We start from the raw sequence: 23,235 nt of genomic DNA on the forward strand, positions 1-23,235 counted from the left end.
TCACTATAGGTTTGAAGGGTGATACCGGATTAAAGGGTTTTCAAGGGACCAAAGGTAACAAAGGAGAACCTGGACGGGGAAATGGGGGCTTACTAACCCCTGGAGAACCTGGGAAAGTGGGACTCCCCGGACAAAAGGGAATTCAAGGGATACCTGGCACCCCAGGTGAATGGACATTGATACACAAATTCATAAAGTTTTTTCACACCCATAATATAATTATTTTGGGAAGGAGTTCGAGTAGGAATTTGCAAATACAATCAACTCTACAAATGCTAAACTACATTTAAACAAAACAAAAATGAACATGTTGCAGTTCAATGGTGAATCACATGATGTTGTTTTGTCCATTGCTCTGATTTTCAGAAAAAAAAATGGTTCATTTTTATTTTAATAAAAAAAAATGAATAAAGGAAGTTTTTTAAAAAGTGAAAAAAAGTAAAACATACAGTTATACTTTCTAAGTAAATAATGACATAAATAAATAAATGTAAGAATATTTAAATGCAGGCACTGCAGTGTCGATGCTACACAGCTCCAGGATCTCGACTTCCTCTGGAGTTTGACGTGTTCTCCTCTGAACATGATGCAGTTACAGTAAATGAGTAAATTAAGAAAGATTGAGAAAAAATGATAAATTAAGAAAGAGAAATATGACAGACTGCATCTTCCATATTACATTTCCATTTCTGTCTGACCTGACTGATGTGATGCCTTAGCTTTGTGGGGTCAAAAACTGTAGAGAGCAGTTGTTTGCTTTTGAACAATGCATATATTTTTACAGCTTTCTAACTGATCATTAAATCTTGTTTGTGTGTGTGTGTGTTGGTGATGTAGGCTACAGATGCATCCCTGGACCAACAGGTTTTCATGGAGATAAAGGAGAGATAGGGTTTCCAGGGATGATCGGCAATAAAGGCTGTAAAGGTGAAAAAAGACCATATCACACAGTAATTTCAGAAACAAAACAAGTTCATACAACTTGTGTGAAATTATCTCACACACAAAGGTGACGAAGAGAAAATTCTATAAATACGTACATTCCGCAGCCCATAATTTGATTTGAAAATGATATCAGAATATAACTGTATAGAACTCAAGAAGTAAGGTTAATAATACGATCATTTCTGTCGGGTGCTGACGTTTTCTGAGGGAAGGAAATGATAGTCGTATAGTCATGAGCTGTTTTACTTGTTGAAGAATTTCTTTTAAATATTTACATATTGTCACTGTCTAAAGACAAACACGTTTCTCCAAAATAGTAACTTGACCTTGTTAAGTTTCAGTAGAAGTCAGTGTAAAAAGACTTCTTAGAACCTGCTTCTAGATACTGTGGGGCATTTAACCCTCACTGAACCTGCTCCTAGATACTGTGGGGCATTTATCCCTCACTGAACCTTGTCCTAGATACTGTGGGGCATTTAGCCCTCACTGACCCTGCTCCTAGATACTGTGGGGCATTTAGCCCTCACTGAACCATGCTTCTAGAAACTGTGGGGCAATTAACCCTCACTGAACCTGCTCCTAGAAACTGTGGGGCATTTAGCCCTCACTGAACCTGCTTCTTGAAACTGTGGGGCATTTAACCCTCACTGAACCTGCTCCTAGAAACTGTGGGGCATTGAACCCTCACTGAACCTGCTTCCAACTAATTTTGGAGCATTTCTATTGGTCAATTCATCATTAAATTCTCTCACACAGTGTGAAGGACAGCTGCTGTTTTCAAATGATGAAGTGACGTTAACATCCACAAACATGGAGATACATGCTTTTAATTGGACAGTGTCAGTATGTCCATGTGTCTTTTCAAAAAAATGTAAAGAAGCTGGCTCTCAGATTTAAAACTGTTTGCAACTCAAGCTTTTTGGAAATATCTGTGTGTGGTGATGGTGTGATGATAATACAGTCTAGCGCAGTACTCGACAGAACACATTTTGTTCGGGGTCTCTCTGTGGAATTGCAAATGCAGGCCGAGTTTAATTGCAGGGAGGGGCAGGTCCATTAAAAACAATAACATACAGAAATGTCCCTTTTTTATTGCCTCGCAGTGAGACAGTGAGCACAGTGTGACTTCACAGTTTGGTGATGTGAGGACAAGGCATGGTCAGAAAAATGACTAGAAAACTATTAAAAAATTGTACACTCACTGAACATGCTCCTAGAAACTGTGGGGCATTTAGCCCTCACTGAACCTGCTTCTAGAAACTGTGGGGCATTTAACCCTTACTGAACCTGCTCCTGGATACTGCAGGGCATTTAACCCTTACTGAACCTTGTCGTAGAAACTGTGGGGCATTTAACCCTCACTGAACCTGCTCCTAGAAACTGTGGGGCATTTAACCCTCACTGAACCTACTCCTAGATACTGTGGGGCATTTATCCCTCACTGAACCTTGTCCTGGATACTGTGGGGCATTTAGCCCTCACTGACCCTGCTCCTAGATACTGTGGGGCATTTAGCCCTCACTGAACCTGCTCCTTGATACTGTGGGGCATTTAGCCCTCACTGAACCATGCTTCTAGAAACTGTGGGGCATTTAACCTTCACTGAACCGGCTCATAGAATCTGTGGGGCATTTAGCCCTCACTGAACCTGCTCCTAGAAACTGTGGGGCATTTAACCCTCACTGAACCTGCTTCTTGAAATTGTGGGGCATTTAGCCCTCACTGATCCTGCTTCTTGAAACTGTGGGGCATTTAGCCCTCACTGAACCTGCTTTTAGATACTGTGGGGCATTTAACCCTCACTGAACCTGCTTCTAGAAACTGTGGGACATTTAACCCTCACTGAACCTTCTCCTAGATACTGTGGGGCATTTAGCCCTCACTGAACATGCTTCTAGAAACTGTGGGGCATTTAGCCCTCACTGAACCATGCTTCTAGAAACTGTGGGGCATTTAACCCTCACTGAACCTGCTCCTAGAAACTTTGGGGCATTTAGCCCTCACTGAACCTGCTCCTAGATACTGCAGGGCATTTAACCCTAACTGAACCTGCTTCTAGAAACTGTGGGGCATTTAACCCTAACTGAACCTGCTTCTAGAAACTGTGGGGCATTTAACCCTCACTGAACCTGCTTCTAGAAACTGTGGGACATTTAACCCTTACTGAACCTTCTCCTAGATACTGTGGGGCATTTAGCCCTCACTGAACATGCTTCTAGAAACTGTGGGGCATTTAGCCCTCACTGAACCATGCTTCTAGAAACTGTGGGGCATTTAACCCTCACTGAACCTGCTCCTAGAAACTTTGGGGCATTTAGCCCTCACTGAACCTGCTCCTAGATACTGCAGGGCATTTAACCCTAACTGAACCTGCTCCTAGAAACTTTGGGGCATTTAGCCCTCACTGAACCTGCTCCTAGAAACTGTGGGGCATTTAACCCTAACTGAACCTGCTTCTAGAAACTGTGGGACATTTAACCCTCACTGAACCTTCTCCTAGAAACTGTGGGGCATTTAGCCCTCTCTGAACCTGCTCCTAGAAACTGTGGGGCATTTAACCCTCACCGAAGCTTCTTCTGGAAACTGTGGGGCATTTAACCCTCACTGAACCTGCTTCTAGAAACTGTGGGGCCTTTAACCCTCACCGAACCTTCTCCTAGAACCTGTGGGGCATTTAACCCTTACCGAACCTTCTTCTGGAAACTGTGGGGCATTTAACCCTCACCGAACCTTCTCCTAGAATCTTTGGGGCATTTAACCCTCACCGAACCTTCTTCTGGAAACTGTTGGGCCTTTAACCCTCACTGAACCTGCTCCTAGATACTGCAGGGCATTTAACCCTCATTGAACCTGCTACTTTAAACTGTGGGGCATTTAACCCTCACCGAACCTTCTCCTGGAAACTGTGGGGCATTTAACCCTCATTGAACCTGCTCCTGGAAACTGGGGGGCATTTAGCCCTCACTGAACCTGCTCCTAGATACTGCGGGGCATTTAACCCTCACCAAATCTGCTCTCAGCCACTGCAGGTTGCTTATACCTTGCTGTACTCACCCAGCCAGAAAAATGTAATATCTTGACATCTATTGTGTATTGTGAAAAAATACAGGATATTACATACTACGCATATTATGTTAGTTTTTTATTTTTACAGCATGCTCAGTTTCTAGTCCGTCTTTTAATAATGGTTTCATTAGTTAAATTAATTGTTATAATTTTTCTAATACTGATTTATGTATGGAAACCATTTAATATTGTGTGTGTAAATGTCCATCTCACCTGTTGTGTCTGTTTTTTAGGTCATAATGGTCTATGTATTTGTGGACCTGGCGAGATTATGGCTGGCCCTCCAGGTTTCCCAGGTGATCCTGGTACTCCTGGTTACAAAGGAGATCAGGGCACCCCTGGTCTACTAGGTGACCCTGGTCTGCTTGGAGAGATGGGGTCAGAAGGATTATTTGTAAGTAAACTCTCTACACAGATTGTAGGAACTTATTTTGTGTGGATTGTATACTGCACATATTTAGCATTTTATTACTTTAAGGAATTGTTCTGTGTTTCCATTTATTTTCAATCCATGGTTGCTTTAGTCCATGGAGGTGGCACCCATAGACATGGAGAGCAGATAGTATGCCGAGTCTTGTGTGCCATGTGTCTTAGGTGTCAGAATGCTGGCTCTTTAATATCACAAAGAAAAGTCATAGGAGAAAATGAGACTTTGAAGTCAACAGTGTCCTGCCATGATTCATCCAAAACAGCCTCCTGAACTCATCACTGAAGACCAACTGCTGCCATTCACAGTGACTCCATTACAGTTTGGAGGGGGGTGGTCTCAGCCCTGTTGAAGTGGTTTGGTTAAAAAATATTCAAATAATATGAATTATGTAATATGAATTGTATGAAATGATATATCCTTGAAGACATGCGAAGAGCTCAACAGCTGAAAAAATGTTTGAAACTGTTACATTTTCAGTAAAATAGCTTTTTAATATAATGAATATATGTTAGTGCCAATACATTTAATATTAAAATAACATTTATTTTGCTGCAGTAGGGTGTTCCTAAAATTAATAAAAGTATTTGTCTGTGATTTTATCTTATCAGCAAGAATATCATAATCACCAAAATACCCTAAAATCTTGTGATATTATTTTAGGGCCATATCACCCACCCCTAGCCCCAACAGCATGTTATGGTAATATCCACACGGCCAGGCTGTGTGTCTGTAATATGGTGATAAAACATCCTGCTTAACACTTGTTAAACACTTCCAGCTGCTCAAAGTGCATTTCAACTATTCTCCGAGGCAGATTTTGCCTTTAAGTTATGTTTCCAACTCAAAAGCGTGAGTCAGAATGGAAAGTATAGCAAAAGACTGACTTCACATATTCAGTCCGGTGCAGAGATAATGCCCATGCTTCCTCGCGGCACCAAATTTCATTCCTGCCACTTGATTCCTTCTGGGTGCATCTATTTTTTATGATAGGTGTATTTTGTCTTAAGCTTGTTGACAGCTGCCTTGTTTTATTGTGCATTTAGAACCCATTTGATATGATAAAATACTGGTTTAGTAAATCAAGCCTTCAATTCAAATTGTGGTCTAATAGAATAGAATGTGCTCTGTCTGCACTTGTATGCACGGTTAGTTCCATGAATGCGAGTGAGAAAAGAGAAAGGACAATAGTGCGTATTGAAGTATTAATGCTGTTACATTTTTACTCACGGTACATATGTGCATGTATATTTTTTTCTGACCCACTTGATAATGTTTGTGCTTGAATGTTATACATTGTGTCATGCAGGGTGGGCCAGGGTTTCCCGGTCTCAGAGGACCAAAAGGAGAAAAAGGGGACTTGTATAAGATGGACATAAGGGGTAAGCCATAAACACAGCACATTGCAGAGACATGGAATAGTAAATGTTTAAAAGTGAAAAACAAAGAGTTACTCATTGTGTTTAAGGTGTGAAGGGAGACCTTGGAACAAGAGGTCAGCCCGGTCGGCCTGGAGATGATGGCTGTAAAGGGCATATTGGTAATCCTGGTCCCCCTGGAGACACCGGTCCAGAGGTCAGTCATCAGAGGGTCACAGAGAAGGAGTTATGCTCTCTTAGCTCTGTTCTGAAATTATGATTTGATAATCTTGGAACTGTCAGTTTTGTAACTGAAGATGACTGAGCAAGATGGTGGCTGGATGTATCCCTAACTGTGTGCGGATTGTTTATTTACTAATATAAATTTTGGTGTATGTATGCTGGATTAAATACACACACACACCTCACTCACCAGACCCCTTTAAGACTGATCATTATTCATTTGTCTGCTCTGTGTTACAGGGGGAGAGTATGTCTGGATTCCCTGGTAATAGGGGGAGTCCAGGCAGACCTGGCTTTAAGGGCCTCAAAGGTGAGCGTGGAGAGCAAGGCCAGGGTATTTCAGGCCCTATAGGAAAAAGGGGCGACCCAGGGGACCCAGGACCACCAGGACCACCAGGACCAAGAGGATTTCAAGGACATCCAGGGGTTAATGGTTAGGACCATCCAGTGAAGGATTTAATTTTCTGCTGCATTTTGCTATTGTTTTGTTGTGTTGGGGCAGTTTGTAAATGCAATGAATATAAATATGTCGTGATGGCACAGCATGATGGCAGGCACCTGGGATTGTGAGTTCAAGCCCCGCTCCGAGTGACTGTCTGTGAGGAGTGTGGTGTGTTCTCCTTGTGTCTGTGTGAGTTTCCTCCAGGTGACTGTCTGTGAGGAGTGTGGTGTGTTCTCTCTGTGTCTGCGTGGGTTTCTTCCGGGTGACTGTCTGTGAGGAGTGTGGTGTGTTCTCCCTGTGTCTGCGTGGGTTTCCTCCGGGTGACTGTGAGGAATGTGGTGTGTTCTCCCTGTGCCTGCGTGGGTTTCCTCCGGGTAACTGTCTGTGAGGAGTGTGGTGTGTTCTCCCTGTGACTGCGTGGGTTTCCTCCGGGTGACTGTCTGTGAGGAGTGTGGTGTGTTCTCCTTGTGTCTGCGTGGGTTTCCTCCAGGTGACTGTGAGGAGTGTGGTGTGTTCTCCCTGTGCCTGCGTGGGTTTCCTCCGGGTGACTGTCTGTGAGGAGTTTGGTGTGTTCTCCCTGTGTCTGTGTGGGTTTCCTCTGGGTGACTGTTTGTGGGGAGTTTGGTGTGTTATCCCTGTGTCCGCGTGGGTTTGCTCCGGGTGACTGTCTGTGAGGAGTTTGGTGTGTTATCCCTGTGTCCGCGTGGGTTTGCTCCGGGTGACTGTCTGTGAGGAGTTTGGTGTGTTCTCTCTGTGTCCACGTGGGTTTCCTCCGGGTGACTGTCTTTGAGGAGTGTGGTGTGTTCTCTCTGTGTCTGTATGGGTTTCCTCCGGGTGACTGTCTGTGAGGAGTTTGGTGTGTTCTCCCTGTGTCTGTGTGGGTTTCCTCCGGGTGACTGTCTGTGAGGAGTTTGGTGTATTCTCCCTGTGTCTGTGTGGGTTTCCTCCGGGTGACTGTGAGGAGTTTGGTGTGTTCTCCCTGTGTCTGTGTGGGTTTCCTCCGGGTGACTGTTTGTGGGGAGTTTGGTGTGTTATCCCTGTGTCCGCGTGGGTTTGCTCCGGGTGACTGTCTGTGAGGAGTGTGGTGTGTTCTCTCTGTGTCTGTGTGGGTTTCCTCCGGGTGACTGTCTGTAAGGAGTGTGGTGTGTTCTCCCTGTGTCCGCGTGGGTTTCCTCCGGGTGACTGTCTGTGAAGAGTGTGGTGTGTTGTCTCTGTGTCTGCATGGGTTTCCTCCGGGTGCTCCGGTTTCTTCCCATGGTCCAAAAACACACGTTGGTAGGTGGATTGGCGACTCAAAAGTGTTCGTAAGTGTGAGTGAATGTGTGAGTGTGTGTAGCCCTGTGAAGGACTGCCGCCCCCTTCAGGGTGTGTTCCTGCCTTGGCCCAATGATTCCGGTTAGGCTCCGGACCCACCACGACCCTGAACTAGATAAGGGCTTAGAGACAATGAATGTTGATATAATATTGTTGTGTGACCTCTCTGCTCTATGTTTATCTAAAATGTTATTAAAAACTATTGATCACTTTTGACTTCATAAACAACATTTATACTGAAGGTTTATAAGGTTAAAGATTTCCATGTTGAGGTTATTTTGCTCCATATGTAGGGGATAGGACACCATGCACACCGAGCAAAGCTGGAGACCATGGGCCCAAAGGAATAGCTGGTGACCAAGGTAAGTACAGGAACGCCATATTTCTTACTCTTACAGTTATTAAATACAGTTGATCTGATTTAGTGAGGAATTGTATTAACATCTTGTTAAATATTCATTAATAAGTTTGATTTTACATTTCACAGTTGTCTAAAAAAGTGTTACAAATATATTACATGAATGTAAAGGATGTTTTTTGTTTTATTATTGCCACAAAATTCAGCAGATTCATAAACAGAAAATAAATCAAATTGAAAGATCTACTTTTTTCAGAATGTATCAGTTTCTTTGAGCTACAGGAAAAGAGAAAGGATTAATATCAAATTACACAACTTCCAGTGATTAAAGGTATTTGAATGTAATGCTGTGATACTCTGTCTAGGTTTTCCAGGTCCGCCTGGTAATAGAGGTGCCCCTGGGATTGATGGACCTCCTGGACCCAAGGGAGAGAGAGGCTGTCAGGGTGACCCAGGAGCTAATGGCCTCTTTGGTAATAATAACTTGTACCATAGATCACCATCATAAAATAATAATACTATGTTAAATGTTATAAAATAATATTACACTCTTGTGTGGCTGCACGCAACAGTATGGAAGCCAATTTCTGCTACGGAACATAGCTATCTAACAAGCTATCTAAATAAGCTAGAACAAGCTATCTAAATATTTCTAGAAACCATCTCATTAAGTCCAGATTTTAAAATACTATCTCATTATCATGAGATACTAAGTTAATATTTTGAGATTCTATGTCATTATTTTGAGTTAGTAAGTACCATCTCAATATATTGACTAAGGGCATTAATGAATGAATGAATTAATTTATATTTTGACTACATTTCTCAAAATAATGAGATATTGTCAGGATCACGGAGCAGACTGACTGAGGGCGGACGCACTCGCTAAAACACAGTAAACGTTTATTAACTAAAAATAACAAAACAGAGACTTTAAACATAAGGAAAACAGACTAAACTAAACACTAAGAAATAAACAGGGTTAACGGGGACAGACGGACAACAAAGCAAAACGACGACAGAGGAAACTTCGGAGACAGACAGAAAACATGACCGACAGGACTGAAGACAACGGAGAAATGAGTAATGTTCAACCAACAGGACGTGAGACAAGAGGGCTTAAATACAAGACATAAATGAGACACACCTGGACAGATAACGAGGAGGACGGGTTAACAGATGACACAGATGAGGACGCGGAACAAAGGCCTGGACAAGGGCGGAGACAAGAACATAAACAAAACATAGCCATGTGCTGAGAAAGAGCACATGACCGGGGAAAACAGACACGACGAGACGAGGGCGTGACAGATATTATCTCAATATATTGACTTAGTATCTCAAGATAATGAGAGAGTATCTCAAAACATTGAGATAGCAACCTACAAACTAATGAAAAAAAAATTGTTGCCTTTTTCACTGTTATATTTTATGTGGCTGTAGATGTGTCCAATAGAGCCATACACTCAGGAGAAAATCTGCCCAATCTGTCTACTAATGTATCTTTCAAAAACCTACAGCATATCTATAGTTATCCAGTGTAGCCGTAACAGTGGAGATGCACAGCCGAAGATTAGTCTGTAACAATTAGTAACTATTTTTATTTTTGTGTGTCACATCCTAATACATTGGAGATACATTGGAAACTATACTATTTAATAAATCTATCTCACACTACTGATTTGGCACAGCATTAGAAAATCTTATAAAGGATTGCAGCAGTTTTGTATTTATCACTGAGAATTTACTGCATTGATTTATTTATTACTATTATCTTAACTTTTAACCATCACATTATTATTTGCAAACTAAAACATTGCATTAGACTTCAGATCTGGAACCATGCAAAAGCACCTCCTCAGTTTGCCTCTTTGACATTTCTGAAGTTTGGATGCTTCATGCCAAATTACTTTCAGCTATTTTTCCAAATGACAATAACTACATATGCCTTTCAGCAAATGCACCTTTAATTGTTATTATTTAAGCCCATATTTACAGTTTAGAAGTTGGGACATTGTGTAAAACATAAATAAATTCTTTTTAAAAAATAGAAAAGGATAAAAAAATAGAAATAGGATTTGCAAATCCTTTTCAACATATATTCAATTGAATACACTACAAAGACAAGATATTTAATGTTCAATCTGATAAACGCTATTGTTTTTTTTGCAAATATTCACTCATTTTTAATTTGAGGCCTGAAACACATTCCAAAAGAGTTGGAACAGAGGCAACAAAAGACTGGGAAAATTGAGGAATGTTCAAAAAACACCTGTTTGGCACATTCCACAGGTGAACAGGTCAACTGGAAACAGGTGAGTGTCATGATTGGGAATAAAGGGTGCATCCCTGAAGGGCTCAGTCATTAACAAGCAAAGATGGGGCAAGGTTCACAACTTTGTGAACAACTGCGTGAGCAAATCGTCATCATCTACAGCTCATAATACCATCAAATAATCTGGAGAAATCTCTGCAAGTAAGCGGCAAGGCTGAAAACCAACATACAATGCCCGTGACTTTCGATCCCTCAGGGGGCACTGTATTAAAAACCGACATCATTCTGTAACGGATAATACCACATGGGCTCAGGAACACTTCAAAAACCCATTGTCAGTGGACACAGTTCATCGCTACATCTACAAAGTACAAATTAAAACTCTACCGTGCAAAGCAAAAGCCATATATCAACAACACCCAGAAACACTGCCACCTTCACAGTGGTAAACATGTCCCTGTCCCCAATTTTTGGAACATGTTGCAGGCCTCAAATTCAAAACGAGTGAATATTTGCAAAGAAACAATAAAGTGTATTTGTTTGAACATTAAATATCTTGTCTTTGTAGTGTATTCAATTGAATATAGGTTAAAAAGGATTTGCAAATCATCATATTCTGTTTTATTTATGTTTTACCCAACATCCCAACTTGTAATTGGGGTTGTATATATTGGGTAAAGAAATAAATAAAGTACTGTGCAAAGGTTTAGGCAAATTTAATACTTTAGTATTTAATGAATAATCCATATTTAAGTATGTTCCTTGTGAATTATTAACTAATTTTCTGATCCTCTCATTGCTCTTCAACAGGGTCACCTGGCTATGATGGCGACCCAGGAGACCCTGGACCTGATGGCTATAGTTATGACGGAGAAGCTGGTAAACCTGGCAGTCGTGGGCCACAGGGTTTAAAGGGACCCACTGGAGACTCATTAGCAGGAGCCCCAGGACCAATGGGTCCCATCGGACTCTGTGGACGTACAGGGCCTAAAGGAGTTCCTGGACCTATGGGGCCCAAAGGTATCAAAGGTAAGAGTGAAAGATAGCTTTTAAAGTTGTAAAAACTTCCAGTGTTCGCACGCAAGATTGGTTGATAGCACACACAAAGTCGATGCTGTATTAACAGTGCATTTCTATGAGGATCTAAAGGTATAATACCATTACGAGTCCAGTTTGCTTAGATGCAAAATCAAAGAATAACACCTTTGTATGTGACACTGAGACCTACTGTGTGATAATCCTAATAGATGTACGAAGATCTGGTGCTTATTTAAACAGTGGAGAACTAATGTGCACCACTGTATGTGAGAGACTAGCAGTTGCACTGTGGATGGAAACTTTGTTTACAGGCTATCCTGGGGTACCTGGAGCTAAAGGTAGAGATGGACAGCCTGGACCAAAGGGAAGGCCTGGAAGACCAGGGTTCATGGGGCCGTCTCCAGATTGTGATTGTGGATCAAAAGGCCCAGTGGGAGATAAAGGATTCCCAGGCAGCATTGGATTCCCAGGTGAGTAGGACTATTTCTCCAAGCAACAAGAAACAACATTCATTGGTATTCATTGTCAATCAATCAAATTTTATTTATATAGCGCTTTCCACAACAAAAAGTCGTCACAAAGCAGCTTTACAGAGATCCGGGGCCAAGCCTCCTATGAGCAAGCCACGGGCAACAGTGGCAAGGAAAATCTCCCTCAGCACACGAGGAAGAATCCTTGGAAGGAACCAAGACTCATACGGGGAACCCATCCTCCTCGGGTCGACACCGGAGACACAACAGAGAACAGAACAGAAGTAAAAGTGAACTGATGACAGATAAAGGGGTTATAGTAATGTGAATGTAGAATATTAGTGATATATGAGTCTGAGGAAGGAGGAGGTGATCAGTGATTCTGTGTGAGTTAAAAGTAGGTGAAGAGTTAATTTGAGATAATGGCCAAGCATGCTAGTGTAGATGAGACAAGGCCAGGATCTTGTACAGCACACACAGGGTCAGAGGCTGGATCAGGGCAACACCTGGAGAGCAGCAGGACATCCCAAAGCATGAGAGAGACAGGAGAAAGGAAACCAGACAAAGGGAACTAATAAAAATACAGAGGTTAGTAGGTTCATGGTAAAGAACAGGCAAAATTGTCCTGCGAAATAAGCTTCCACGGGTCAGGCAAGAGAACCCAGCAACAGACAGCGTGTTGGTGGTTACAGAAAGCTAACTAAAAAAGCTGTAGCTATGATAGTATGACAAGATTTATTCAGAGCAGTGATAATATGAAAACCAGCTCTAACACCAATAGAAAGGAGTAACCTGAAAATGAGTGATTAACCAAAAGCTTGTTTGAAAAGGTAGGTTTTTAATCTAGATTTAAAAATTGAGAGTGTGTCTGAGCCCCGAACAGTAACTGGAGGATATTCCAGAGTTGAGGAACTTTGTGAGGAAACGCTCTTCCTCCTGCAGTGTTTTTCTTAATGAGAGGAACTAAGAGTAGATGGGCGTCCTGTGAACGAAGTGTACATGACGGGCGATAAGGTATGAGAAGTTCAGTAAGATACTGTGGGCCTAAACCATTTAGAGATTTATAAGCTAAGAGGAGAATTTTATAGTCAATGCGAAATTTTACAGGTAGACAGTGTAGGGACGAGAGAACTGGGGTGATATGGTTGAATTTTCGAGCTCTAGTGAGCACCCTGGCTGCTGCATTTTGAACTAACTGAAGCTTGTGTAACGCTTTGCAGTAGTCTAGACGTGAAGTTATAAAAGCATGAACTACTTTCTCTGCATCTTTTAATGATAAAATATGCCGAAATTCCGTTTTCAAATATGCCGTTTTCACTGTATCGGATATGTGGGTATGAAATATGAGAGTCGAATCAAAGGCTTCCCCTAAGTTTTTAATTATGGTATTGTGTCTTACTGTTGAATTATCAAGATTAATAGCAGCATTTCTGAGTGAATGTATCTGAGTATCTGTAATTAGTAACAAGACCTCGGTTTTATCAGAATTTAACATGAGAAAATTTTGCATCATCAAGCCTTTAATTTCATTTAGACATTCTGTTATTTTACATAGACAAGCAACATCATTAGGTTTGGCTGCTATATACAGTTGTGTGTCATTAGCATAACAGTGGAATTGAATATTATGCTAACGGATTAGTCTACCCAGTGGCAGCATGTAGAGTGTGAACAATACAGGGCCAAGCACTGACCCTTGTGGAACACCATATTTAACTAAAGTATGATTAGAGGATTTATTATTCAGAGAAACAAACTGATAACGGTCAGATAAATAAGATCTGAACTAAGAGAGGGCAGATCCTTTTATTCCTACCAGATTTTCTAGCCTATCAAGACGCATCACATGATCTATGGTATCAAACGCTGCACTAAGGTCAAGCAGCACCAGAATAGAGATGTAGATCTTATCAAGTGATGGAGTAAGTCATTAGTTACTCTTGTTAGAGCCGTTTCTGTGCTGTGATTTGGTCTATATCCAGACTGAAAAATGTCATGAATGTCATTGTTTTGTAGATAAGAGCACAACTGCTGTGACACAACTTTTTCTAGAATCTTAGCAATAAAAGGGAGGTTTGATATTGGCCTGTAGTTTGCGAGCACAAGAGGGTCAAGATTGGGTTTTTTAATAATTGGTCTGATTACCACTAGTTTCAGAGGTTTTGGTACATATCCAATATTGAGGGATGAGTTTATTATTGTGAGCAATGGTCTAATGACTTTAGGTAAAATTTGTTTAAATAATTGTGTTGGTACAGGATCCAGTAAGCATGAAGTTGATTTAGATGAGCTAATTAAACTAAGCAAGTCATTTTCATTGACAGAATTGAAGTAGTCTAAGTGCACCTCAGAGCTGGCGGGGGGTTCATCTACAATCAGCCAATGACTGATTTTGGATTTTGAGTCGAATGCAATCAATTTTATCATTAAAAAACCTCATAAAGTCATTACTACAGAAATCAGAGGGGACAATGGAGTTGATTTCCTTTTTGTTGCCAATTAGATTTGATACACTGCTAAAAAGGAATCTAGGGTTGTCTTTGTTGTTTTCTATAAGAGAAGAGATGTACATAGTTAAAGAACAGTTTGCTTTTAAAATGATCATACCATGGTGATTATATTACTGTACTGAAAATAAGTTGGACCTGCTTTGCTGACAATTCTGTGAATTCATCCCCTACCTCAACAAACATCAACATCACTTCAGTTACATTTTCCAGTTTATTGTGGAAAGAAACATATGTGTGGAATCACATATTTCTATGAGTTGCATTACTGTAATTTCTGAGTGAATTTCACTTTTAGACAACTTTCTTTACATATCGTCACTGTCCAATTAAAGACATGCTTCTCCATGTTTGATGTTTAGTTTACTACATCATTCGAACACAGCAGCGGTCCTCCACACTGTGTTGAAAGTTCATGGTGGGCCAATAGAAATTCTCCAAAATTACTTGGAATCAAATTTCCACTGAAAGTTAAGAAGGTTTTTTCTTCTCCATAAAAGTTTTTTAATTGGACAGTGATGGTATGAGATAAATGCAGTTACAGAAGAAATACAGAAGAGATTACACATTGTTAAAGATGAATATATTTAAAAAATTTCCTTGATTTATATCATCAGTAATTGTGTGTGTGTGTGTGTGTGTGTGTATGTGTGTGTGTGTGTGTGTGTGTGTGTGTGTGTGTGTGTGTGTGTGTGTGCTTTAGGTCACCGTGGTGAAAAGGGATCACTTGGGCAGCCTGGATGCCCAGGAGCTGGGCCTAAAGGTGGTATAGGAAAATCTGGCTTCCCTGGAGTTCCGGGATTGGCTGGACATCAGGGCCCCTCAGGACCACCTGGTAATAATGGAATACCTGCAGCTGATGGACTGAAAGGTAGGAATGTCGACTAAACTTTCTAAAGTTTTTCAACTCAAGAATAAAATCCAAGGAGCAAATATCCTTTCCCCATAATCTACAGTAGCCAGTGTTCTGAGGGCATACTGAAAATGTTGAAAAACATAATGCTTTTAAATTGTTTTATTCCTTATATCCCAATCGTTAGTTTTCATTTAGATGTTACAGTTATAGAAATATGTGAGGAACCTATTTATCCGCATCACGTATGTAAATGGAGCCTGTGTCAGTTTGTAGAGGCTCAGGCTTTGTTACAAATAGCACTCTACTCCCTACATATTTGTATTCTCTGTGAAGTGCACTAAGAGCACTGCACCCACACAGGGTAGTAGTTTGACAGGAAGAACTGAATATATATATATATCTGAATATAAATGTTTTTATTATCCAACAGACAACTCACTATGACCTACACTGTACAGTACACAGGGTGTAAGGAGACATTTGAAATTCAACCTCAGTGGAAACATCACCAACCATTGCCCGTTTTCAGACAAAAACTACTTTATTGAACTTTAAGCCAAACCAGAGGAATAATTTAGTGACAGTTGCGATAAAACATCCTCCAAGAATCTGTTCCACGCTCAGAGCGCAGGGACAGTGGGATCAGATTATTTACCTGTAAATAGAGGGAAAAGACTGAGAAAAAGTAATATGTAGCTTATGTTTGTAGTCTCGTATGCACTAAAACAACACAGGAGTGAAATAAGACGATTACTGAAGCTGGTATATGATCTGTGTGTGAATAACTCACTCCGATTCAGACAGAAGAGTAGAGAAACGAACTTCAGGGATGCTCCCTTTATACCCAATTGTGACACTCACCAGTTTTCCATTATACCCTATGATGAAAATACTATTATGGTGAACAGTGAACTCTTACACTTTACATTTGCAGTTTAAATGCTATGAGAACCTTTCCTGTACACAGAGAGGGGCTGTGTAGGTATGGTGATTGCAGGAAAAGAAAATCAAGTGACTGAATAGAAGGCATCTGTTTAGAAAGAAATTGTGAGCAGGAATCTGGACGGAATAAGCATATTAACACACAGCTAACCATTTTACTTGTAAGCATAGAAACTTGACTTATCTCTACAAGGGAATATTAAGATAATGAGAAAGTTACAACAAACCTTTGCAGTCAGGTAGAGACTGTATCTGAAGTTAAGGATGAATACTATCTGTGTTAAAGTATTTTTTACACTCTAAAAACAATGTCATGATGTGATGTCATTTAGGTGTCCCAGGTCAACCTGGTCGGGATGGTTCACCAGGCGGCCCAGGTGAGAGAGGAAATCCAGGACCTCCTGGCTTCAAAGGGGAGAAAGGGCTCGACGGCAGGACGGGGTACCCAGGGATGTTTGGCTTAAAAGGCCAGAAAGGTACTTCAACAAATATTTTATGTATCGTATACACACACACATATCAATCAGATATAACATTAGATCTGTCTGACACAGCAGTGCTCCTGGAGTTTTTAAACCCTGTGTCCACTCACTGTCCACTCTTGAGACACTCTTCCCTCATTGGTCCACCTTGTAGATGTAAAGTCAGAGACAGTAGCTCATCTGTTTCTGCAGAGTTTGTGTTGATCGTCCTCTTGTCCGTCATAAGTGGACACAAGACACTGTCCACAGGATGCCACCCACTGGACACTGTTAGATGTTTTTGTTTGGTGGACAATTCTCAGTCCAGAAGTGACACTAATGGGTTTAAATACTCCAGCAGCACTGCTGTGTCTGATCCAGTGACTGCTGTCACGTCAGTGTCACTGCAGCGCTGAGAATGATCATAAACCCAAATCATACCTGGTCTGTGGGAGGCCTGACCATTGAAGAACAGGGAGAAAGTTTGGTAAAAATGTATGCAGAGCAACAGATGGATTACAGTCTGTAACAGTAGAATGACAGAGTGACCGGACTGGACAGTGGAACTGAGAGAGGTGACAGTGTGTATAGAAACAAGAATGTGGTCAGTTATGTTGTGGTTGTGTGTGTGTGTCTCCCCCAGGCAAGGCTGGATGTATTGGGGCACCAGGAGATGTTGAAGGGATTCCAGTTAGGGGTAAACCTGGCTGTAAAGGACCCGATGGACTGTCCGGCTTCTCTGGACCCAGAGGTGAAACACTGGGAATCTTTCATTTTATATATATATATATATATATATATATATATATATATATATATATATATATATATATATATATATATATGATATATGATATATTTTATCAACATATTTCAATATGCTTTTTTCACTTTATTGGTCACTTTGCTTGCACACAGAGGAAATTGTTCTCCGCATTTAACCCAATCCGTGCAGTGCAACGCACATTTACACCCACTAGTGAACACTAGAAGGCCCAAAGCGGTGGGCAGCCCTAGCCACGGCGCCCAGGGAGCAGTTGGGGGTTAGGTGCCTTGCTCAACTACAGGCACTACAGTCATGACCTGCCTCTGGGGATCAAACAGGCAATCTTCCCGTTACAAGCTTAGTTCCCTAAGCAGCAGGCCCTGGCTGCCCTATCTGTACGAAGGAGCTAGTGATTGTTTCACACCTCAGTATTGAGCTTAAATCTTAGGAGTATTAATTGATAACCATAAATATTATTGAATCTGTCATTTGCCAAAGGCTTCAAATTCTTCAAATGAAGGAAAAGTTCTATGCACATACAGACTAAATTTCCTGGTTGATGTTTGCACTTGCTATAAGTTTCCAGTGCTTAATTTTGTCAGTGAGCTGACATTCTGTAAGAATAATTTACGAAAGCATAACTTAAATATCAAATGATATAATCATATTACATCTGGCAAACAAGATGTAATTTGATGGACTCTAGATGATTTTCACATTTCATTTTCATTTTTTTAACAAATAGGGGTGGAAAATTTCCGATAAATTTCCATGGGAACTTTAGCTAAGGAACTTTGGAAATATTCCAAAATGTAAACTTTCCATGTAATTTTGGGAACTATTTTATTGTATTTATTGTAATTAATAGGACATATTGGATAATTTAAATGAACTAACACTAAACACTGGTCTGCAGAATGTTAAGTAAATAATTAATAAGTATTACTTCTTGGTTACAGAAACCCATTGAGGCAAAAAATATAGGTAGTTAGCCTATGCTAGCGTTGGTAAGCTAACCTCTTGCTAGCTGCTAGCTTTAGTGAACTAGTCTCTTAAATTAAATTGCTCATTAATAGGGTGACCAGACGTCCTCTTTTACCCGGACATGTCCTCTTTTTTAGACTTAAAAAAATGTCCACGTGGAATTTCACAAATGCCCGGGATTTAGTTTTTCTAGAGTTTACATAGAATTTCGAGAAGCGTTTCGTTCACAAACGAGTCCCGCCCTCCCCTACTCCGATTGGTTCGCTTGAGTGAGAAGGGGGCGTGGTGAAGTAGCCTAAAATCTTTGTATTGGACGGTCTGACTGTAGAGCTACCGTTATTGGTCGATAGCCTTCTCTGTAAACATTTAATTGGTCAGTCTGCACATCAGTAGTCCTTGTTTACGTCAGGCAAAACTCATGTACCTACCCTCATCTCGAGCAGCTATGCCGAAACGTAAATGTAAGTTCTTGGATTAATTAAAAAAGAAATCCCCATTTCCCATGTGTAGCAAATAAAGGTTTAAAGGACCTAAAACACACATATGTTCAGCTAAGCATACAACGGCAGCGAGGGGCGAGAGCTCATCAACTTCTTCTGTTTTTAAGTTCAGCACATGTCTACTTATTTAATTTTTAACCTAGTCATTAAATAAAATCCTATTATTTATTTTATTTCCTTCTAATTTTATTTCAAATCATCATTATAATTTTTCTTAATCATTTAAATTTCTGTTCTTGTTGTGCCTTTTGTGTCACGTCTTTTGGTTTTATGACTGTAAAGCACTTTGAGATGCTTTGTACATAAAGTGCTCTGTAAATAAAATGTATTATTAATACTTTAATTTAAGCCTATGACAGTGATTGTATTTTTTCCTCTACTTCATTGAAAAAGTATCTGCCATTCATTTAAATAATCAACTGCAATTTGTTTGAGTTTTTTTTTCATGAACCAAGAATGCTCCATTATTAAACAACAATTGTTTGTGTCATATCTGATTATTTATTCACTCAGAAGTAAAAGATCTGAATGCACATCCTCTACATTTATTGAGTCCATAATTTTTACCACAGGATGTATTTATGTGGTCAATAGTCGGACCGTATCTCATCAGCACCCAGCGGAAGGAGATTATAGAAATAAAGTCAGGTGTGTTCTCACCTCCTTTTGTGTTTCAGGTGACAAAGGTCAGCCGGGTGAACAGGGTTCAGACGGATACCCTGGGAATAATGGACCTCCAGGGCCTAAGAACGACTTTCGGGGGTTACCTGGCAATCCCGGAAAACCAGGAGAGCCTGGAGTCCCTGGGTCTCGAGGACCAAACGGCATCCTAGGATTCCCTGGACAAAAAGGAGATTCAGTGAGTCACTGAGGATATCTCATGCGCGTAAACATTCTCTTAAATTGAATAAGTGTTCATTTTACAGACAGTAGTTTCATAGAATACATTCACAGACAGATATACAGATGCAAACGTCTTAATTGCAAATTATATTTATTAGCTAAATTTACCCTTTAATGAACCTTTGAAGTTTTTTAATGAAGTTTAATGAAACTATTTTCTATTGGTTTACATCTAGAAAGTTCAGAAATTTGTGTTGAGAAGTTGACTCTTGTAAATGTCGCCACTGAAGGATGATAATACATTTTGATTCCAGTTGAAATCTGTATCTATTACATTATCATATCATCTAGAAAGTCTATTTAAAATACAGAAAAGCAAGTGATACACCCTAAAGGCTCAATAAGTCATAGCAGACATAGTTAATTATTTAACCATTTTACACAGATCTGAATAAAGACGATAGCGTGACACGGCTCGTAGTTGGACATCAATAAGTTGGCGTTAGTTATGTGGTAACTGCCATTAAATAAATGTTCCTGTCAGATGCTGAAATGATTTTAATATTTCTCTTGTATCAGGGTGACAGAGGGGTGAATGGACTACCTGGAAAACCTGGTTCATGTGGATGTAATGGACAAAAAGGTAGAGACACAATAAAATGGGTGTGAATATCCGCATACACACACACACTTATATTCAGACACTTGAACACAGGTTTGTTTTTAAACAACTTCAGGATAGTCATAAACTACACTGAGACACTATATTGGTTTTCAAATATTAGAAAAGGCCAGACAATAAAAATGTACTTGGCTATTTGCCATAAATAGGCAAAACAATAGAAGGCATTTTCATTTACAAAATTAATTTTTTTTTACTTAATTAATACTTAAATAATTTTATATATTCATGTATTTAGAAATGGTCTGTGGGAAATTATTGTGTCCATCAGGCTCTGTTTTCTACTCGGATGTGTTGGAGAAGTCAGTTTAAACTATGGTTTATTTAAACCAAGTAAACATGTTTAAATAATTAATTGCTAAGTGTTTTGTCAATATATTTGTTCTTTTGCTACCATAAAAAAAATTGAAAAATGTAAAAAATATTCACCTTAAATTTTAAGAGTGAAACCTCTATCACCTTAAATAACGGCCCTTAAAAAGTACTATAAATTAACAGTTATTTAAATCTTTAATAAGTTGCTCCCCATTAATCAGCCACCACAGTTTGATCTGTACCACTAACGTTTCCCTGTAAATATGTTTGCTGCATCTGCTCTAATCAGGTGATAAAGGAGACCCTATGGGCATGCCTGGACCACCAGGACCCAGAGGAGCATGTGGTGATAATGGTTATTTAGGTGAGTTTAGAGACATTATTTTCATTGAGTATCTTTCTCATCCAGCAATGTCTTTGCCGTTTTGTTTGCTTTCTGTTAATAAGCTCTTGTTTTACATTTTACTTTATACATATGAAGTATTTAATTAAATTATTTCATACCAGTTTTGAAGTAGTTATTTTATCAGTTAGCTTGTTCATAAATGTCATGTATTCCTCGTGAATTAATCCTTCATCTCATTTTCAGGGGATGGGAATAAATAATTAACTCTTACTCATTTGGGACTTTGCTTCTATAGGTAACTGGTTCTATAGGTAACTGGGTTTACAGTGCTCTTAGAAATAAAGGTTCACCTTGGTCCTAGCTTTGAATGCATGGTTCTTGGACAGCTTTTCATTAGTATATAGTCTGTACAGGCAATTTAGTCAGTGTTTTTTTTCTCTGCCTAGATCAGAAAATGTAGTATTCAATGAGCCATTTTGATCTGGCTCCACTTCTGACAAATGAATAGTCATTAGAATTATACCACCCCGCCACATCTGAGTATCTCTAATCACAGGACCATGCCTGCTTTAATGTGAGAGTGCAAAGGTATGGCCTTATTAAAGCTGACCAGAAACTATAGCAGAGAGCTCAATAATATTGGCAAAAATTAGGACTTTTGTTTGCTCACTTCACACTGTTGTGCACTCAGGGGTGGGGTGAGCAGTGGCTCCTTATTATTAAAGGAACTAGGCTCTTCTTAGGCAGACGATGGAGCTGTGGTAATGATCGTTGTAGAATTTTGGAAAAAGCACATTACAGACATTTCATTTATACTCCAGAGCAATGTGTTAACTTGTGCACACTTGCTATAATGTGTCACTTTTACCAGTGGGTCCCAGAGGTTTTCTGCAGTTCCCCATTGTGTAGATGAGAATGTTTTCAAGTCCCCAACTCCAATACACGTACACTTCTTTTGTTTCCAACCACGATTGGAATTTAAATTTTGTAATTTATACAAAAACCTGCAACTTCTTACTGAACAAAGCTCTACCTGACAGTGCTACGGAATACAGTGTTCTCATCCACTCTGAACAAAGATGGCACTGATCATTTGCTGGGGTATTCAGATATGTCAATTTCCTTTGTGTTTCTGGAATAAAAGGGTGTCATGTGACTGTGTGTATATATGTTTAACAACGAGACTTGCTTTTCCATCATTCTTTTTAAAAACAGCATCTTTAGGAGATAGGGGAGATAGAGGGGAGCTGGGACCCCCTGGGATTTTTGGAAAGCCTGGTCCACCCGGACCTGTTGGAAGCCAGGGATATCCTGGACCTCCAGGTAGGGTGTGTATGTGTGTTTCTTTTTGTGAAATCATATGACAATTTCCCATGAGTATCTATATCACACACGCGATAAAATAAAATCCCATATATATACCTTACAAACATTTGTAAGTGGTTCTGTTGTCTTTTCTCCATCTTTTCTCAATAAACTCAGCCACTGCCTGCTAATACTTGATAGAAATGGACTGAAAGTAAAGCCTGAGTTTTCACAGTTTTCAAAAAATGCAAATATTCTACTATCACTAACAGTGTATGCAGATTTTTAGAACAATAATAAACACGGTTTAATGTTGGACAGTGTTGTTTAAAATTTAAATACAGAAATATGAAATCATTAAAAGATGCTTAAGTGTGATGCACTGGAGTGACTGGTTAAATTAGTTCAATCAGACATATTTGTATAGTGCTGTTACAACTGATTTTGTCACAAAGCAGCTATTTGACGGAAGTTTTAACATGAAACGTAAAACCTCATTTTCTATTGCTTTTGTCAATGTATCTCTTCAGGTGTGACTGGACCCCCAGGTCCTAATGGAAAATGTGGTCCAGAGGGCCCAAATGGTTATCCAGGACATCCTGGACTTAAGGGAAGCCAAGGAAGCTGTGGTCTTCTGGGTAATATGTGATTTTTTTTTAATAAAGATTGTATTGACTCTCTGTAATAGCTGAAATGCTGCAACACTCTCTGTTTTGTTGTTAAGAGTTTGTGTCCACACTTTACCATAGGCTTAAGGAGTCTTCATTTATTTTTGCTATTTTTTAAACTTCT

At 39.9% G+C, this 23,235-nt stretch overlaps 1 protein-coding gene across 3 annotated transcripts in view; it reads left to right on the forward strand.

Annotated features, from left to right (window-relative positions):
* Nucleotides 1–23,235, forward strand: part of col4a4 (collagen, type IV, alpha 4) — a 70,819-nt gene that overhangs the window by 33,522 nt on the left and 14,062 nt on the right. For all 3 annotated transcript variants that reach the window (XM_066666214.1, XM_066666206.1, XM_066666222.1), the window contains exons 20-37: nt 10–165; nt 838–927; nt 4,245–4,405; nt 5,748–5,820; nt 5,907–6,013; nt 6,280–6,472; nt 8,089–8,157; nt 8,519–8,626; nt 11,239–11,457; nt 11,778–11,936; nt 15,147–15,314; nt 16,574–16,717; nt 17,346–17,453; nt 19,630–19,811; nt 20,375–20,438; nt 21,082–21,156; nt 22,354–22,461; nt 22,974–23,081. In XM_066666214.1, coding sequence (XP_066522311.1) covers nt 10–165; nt 838–927; nt 4,245–4,405; nt 5,748–5,820; nt 5,907–6,013; nt 6,280–6,472; nt 8,089–8,157; nt 8,519–8,626; nt 11,239–11,457; nt 11,778–11,936; nt 15,147–15,314; nt 16,574–16,717; nt 17,346–17,453; nt 19,630–19,811; nt 20,375–20,438; nt 21,082–21,156; nt 22,354–22,461; nt 22,974–23,081 — 2,292 coding nt within the window. The remainder of the gene's footprint in view (nt 1–9; nt 166–837; nt 928–4,244; nt 4,406–5,747; nt 5,821–5,906; nt 6,014–6,279; nt 6,473–8,088; nt 8,158–8,518; nt 8,627–11,238; nt 11,458–11,777; nt 11,937–15,146; nt 15,315–16,573; nt 16,718–17,345; nt 17,454–19,629; nt 19,812–20,374; nt 20,439–21,081; nt 21,157–22,353; nt 22,462–22,973; nt 23,082–23,235) is intronic.

This window comes from Hoplias malabaricus, chromosome 1, assembly GCF_029633855.1.
Source record: "Hoplias malabaricus isolate fHopMal1 chromosome 1, fHopMal1.hap1, whole genome shotgun sequence".
Taxonomy (NCBI): domain Eukaryota; kingdom Metazoa; phylum Chordata; class Actinopteri; order Characiformes; family Erythrinidae; genus Hoplias; species Hoplias malabaricus.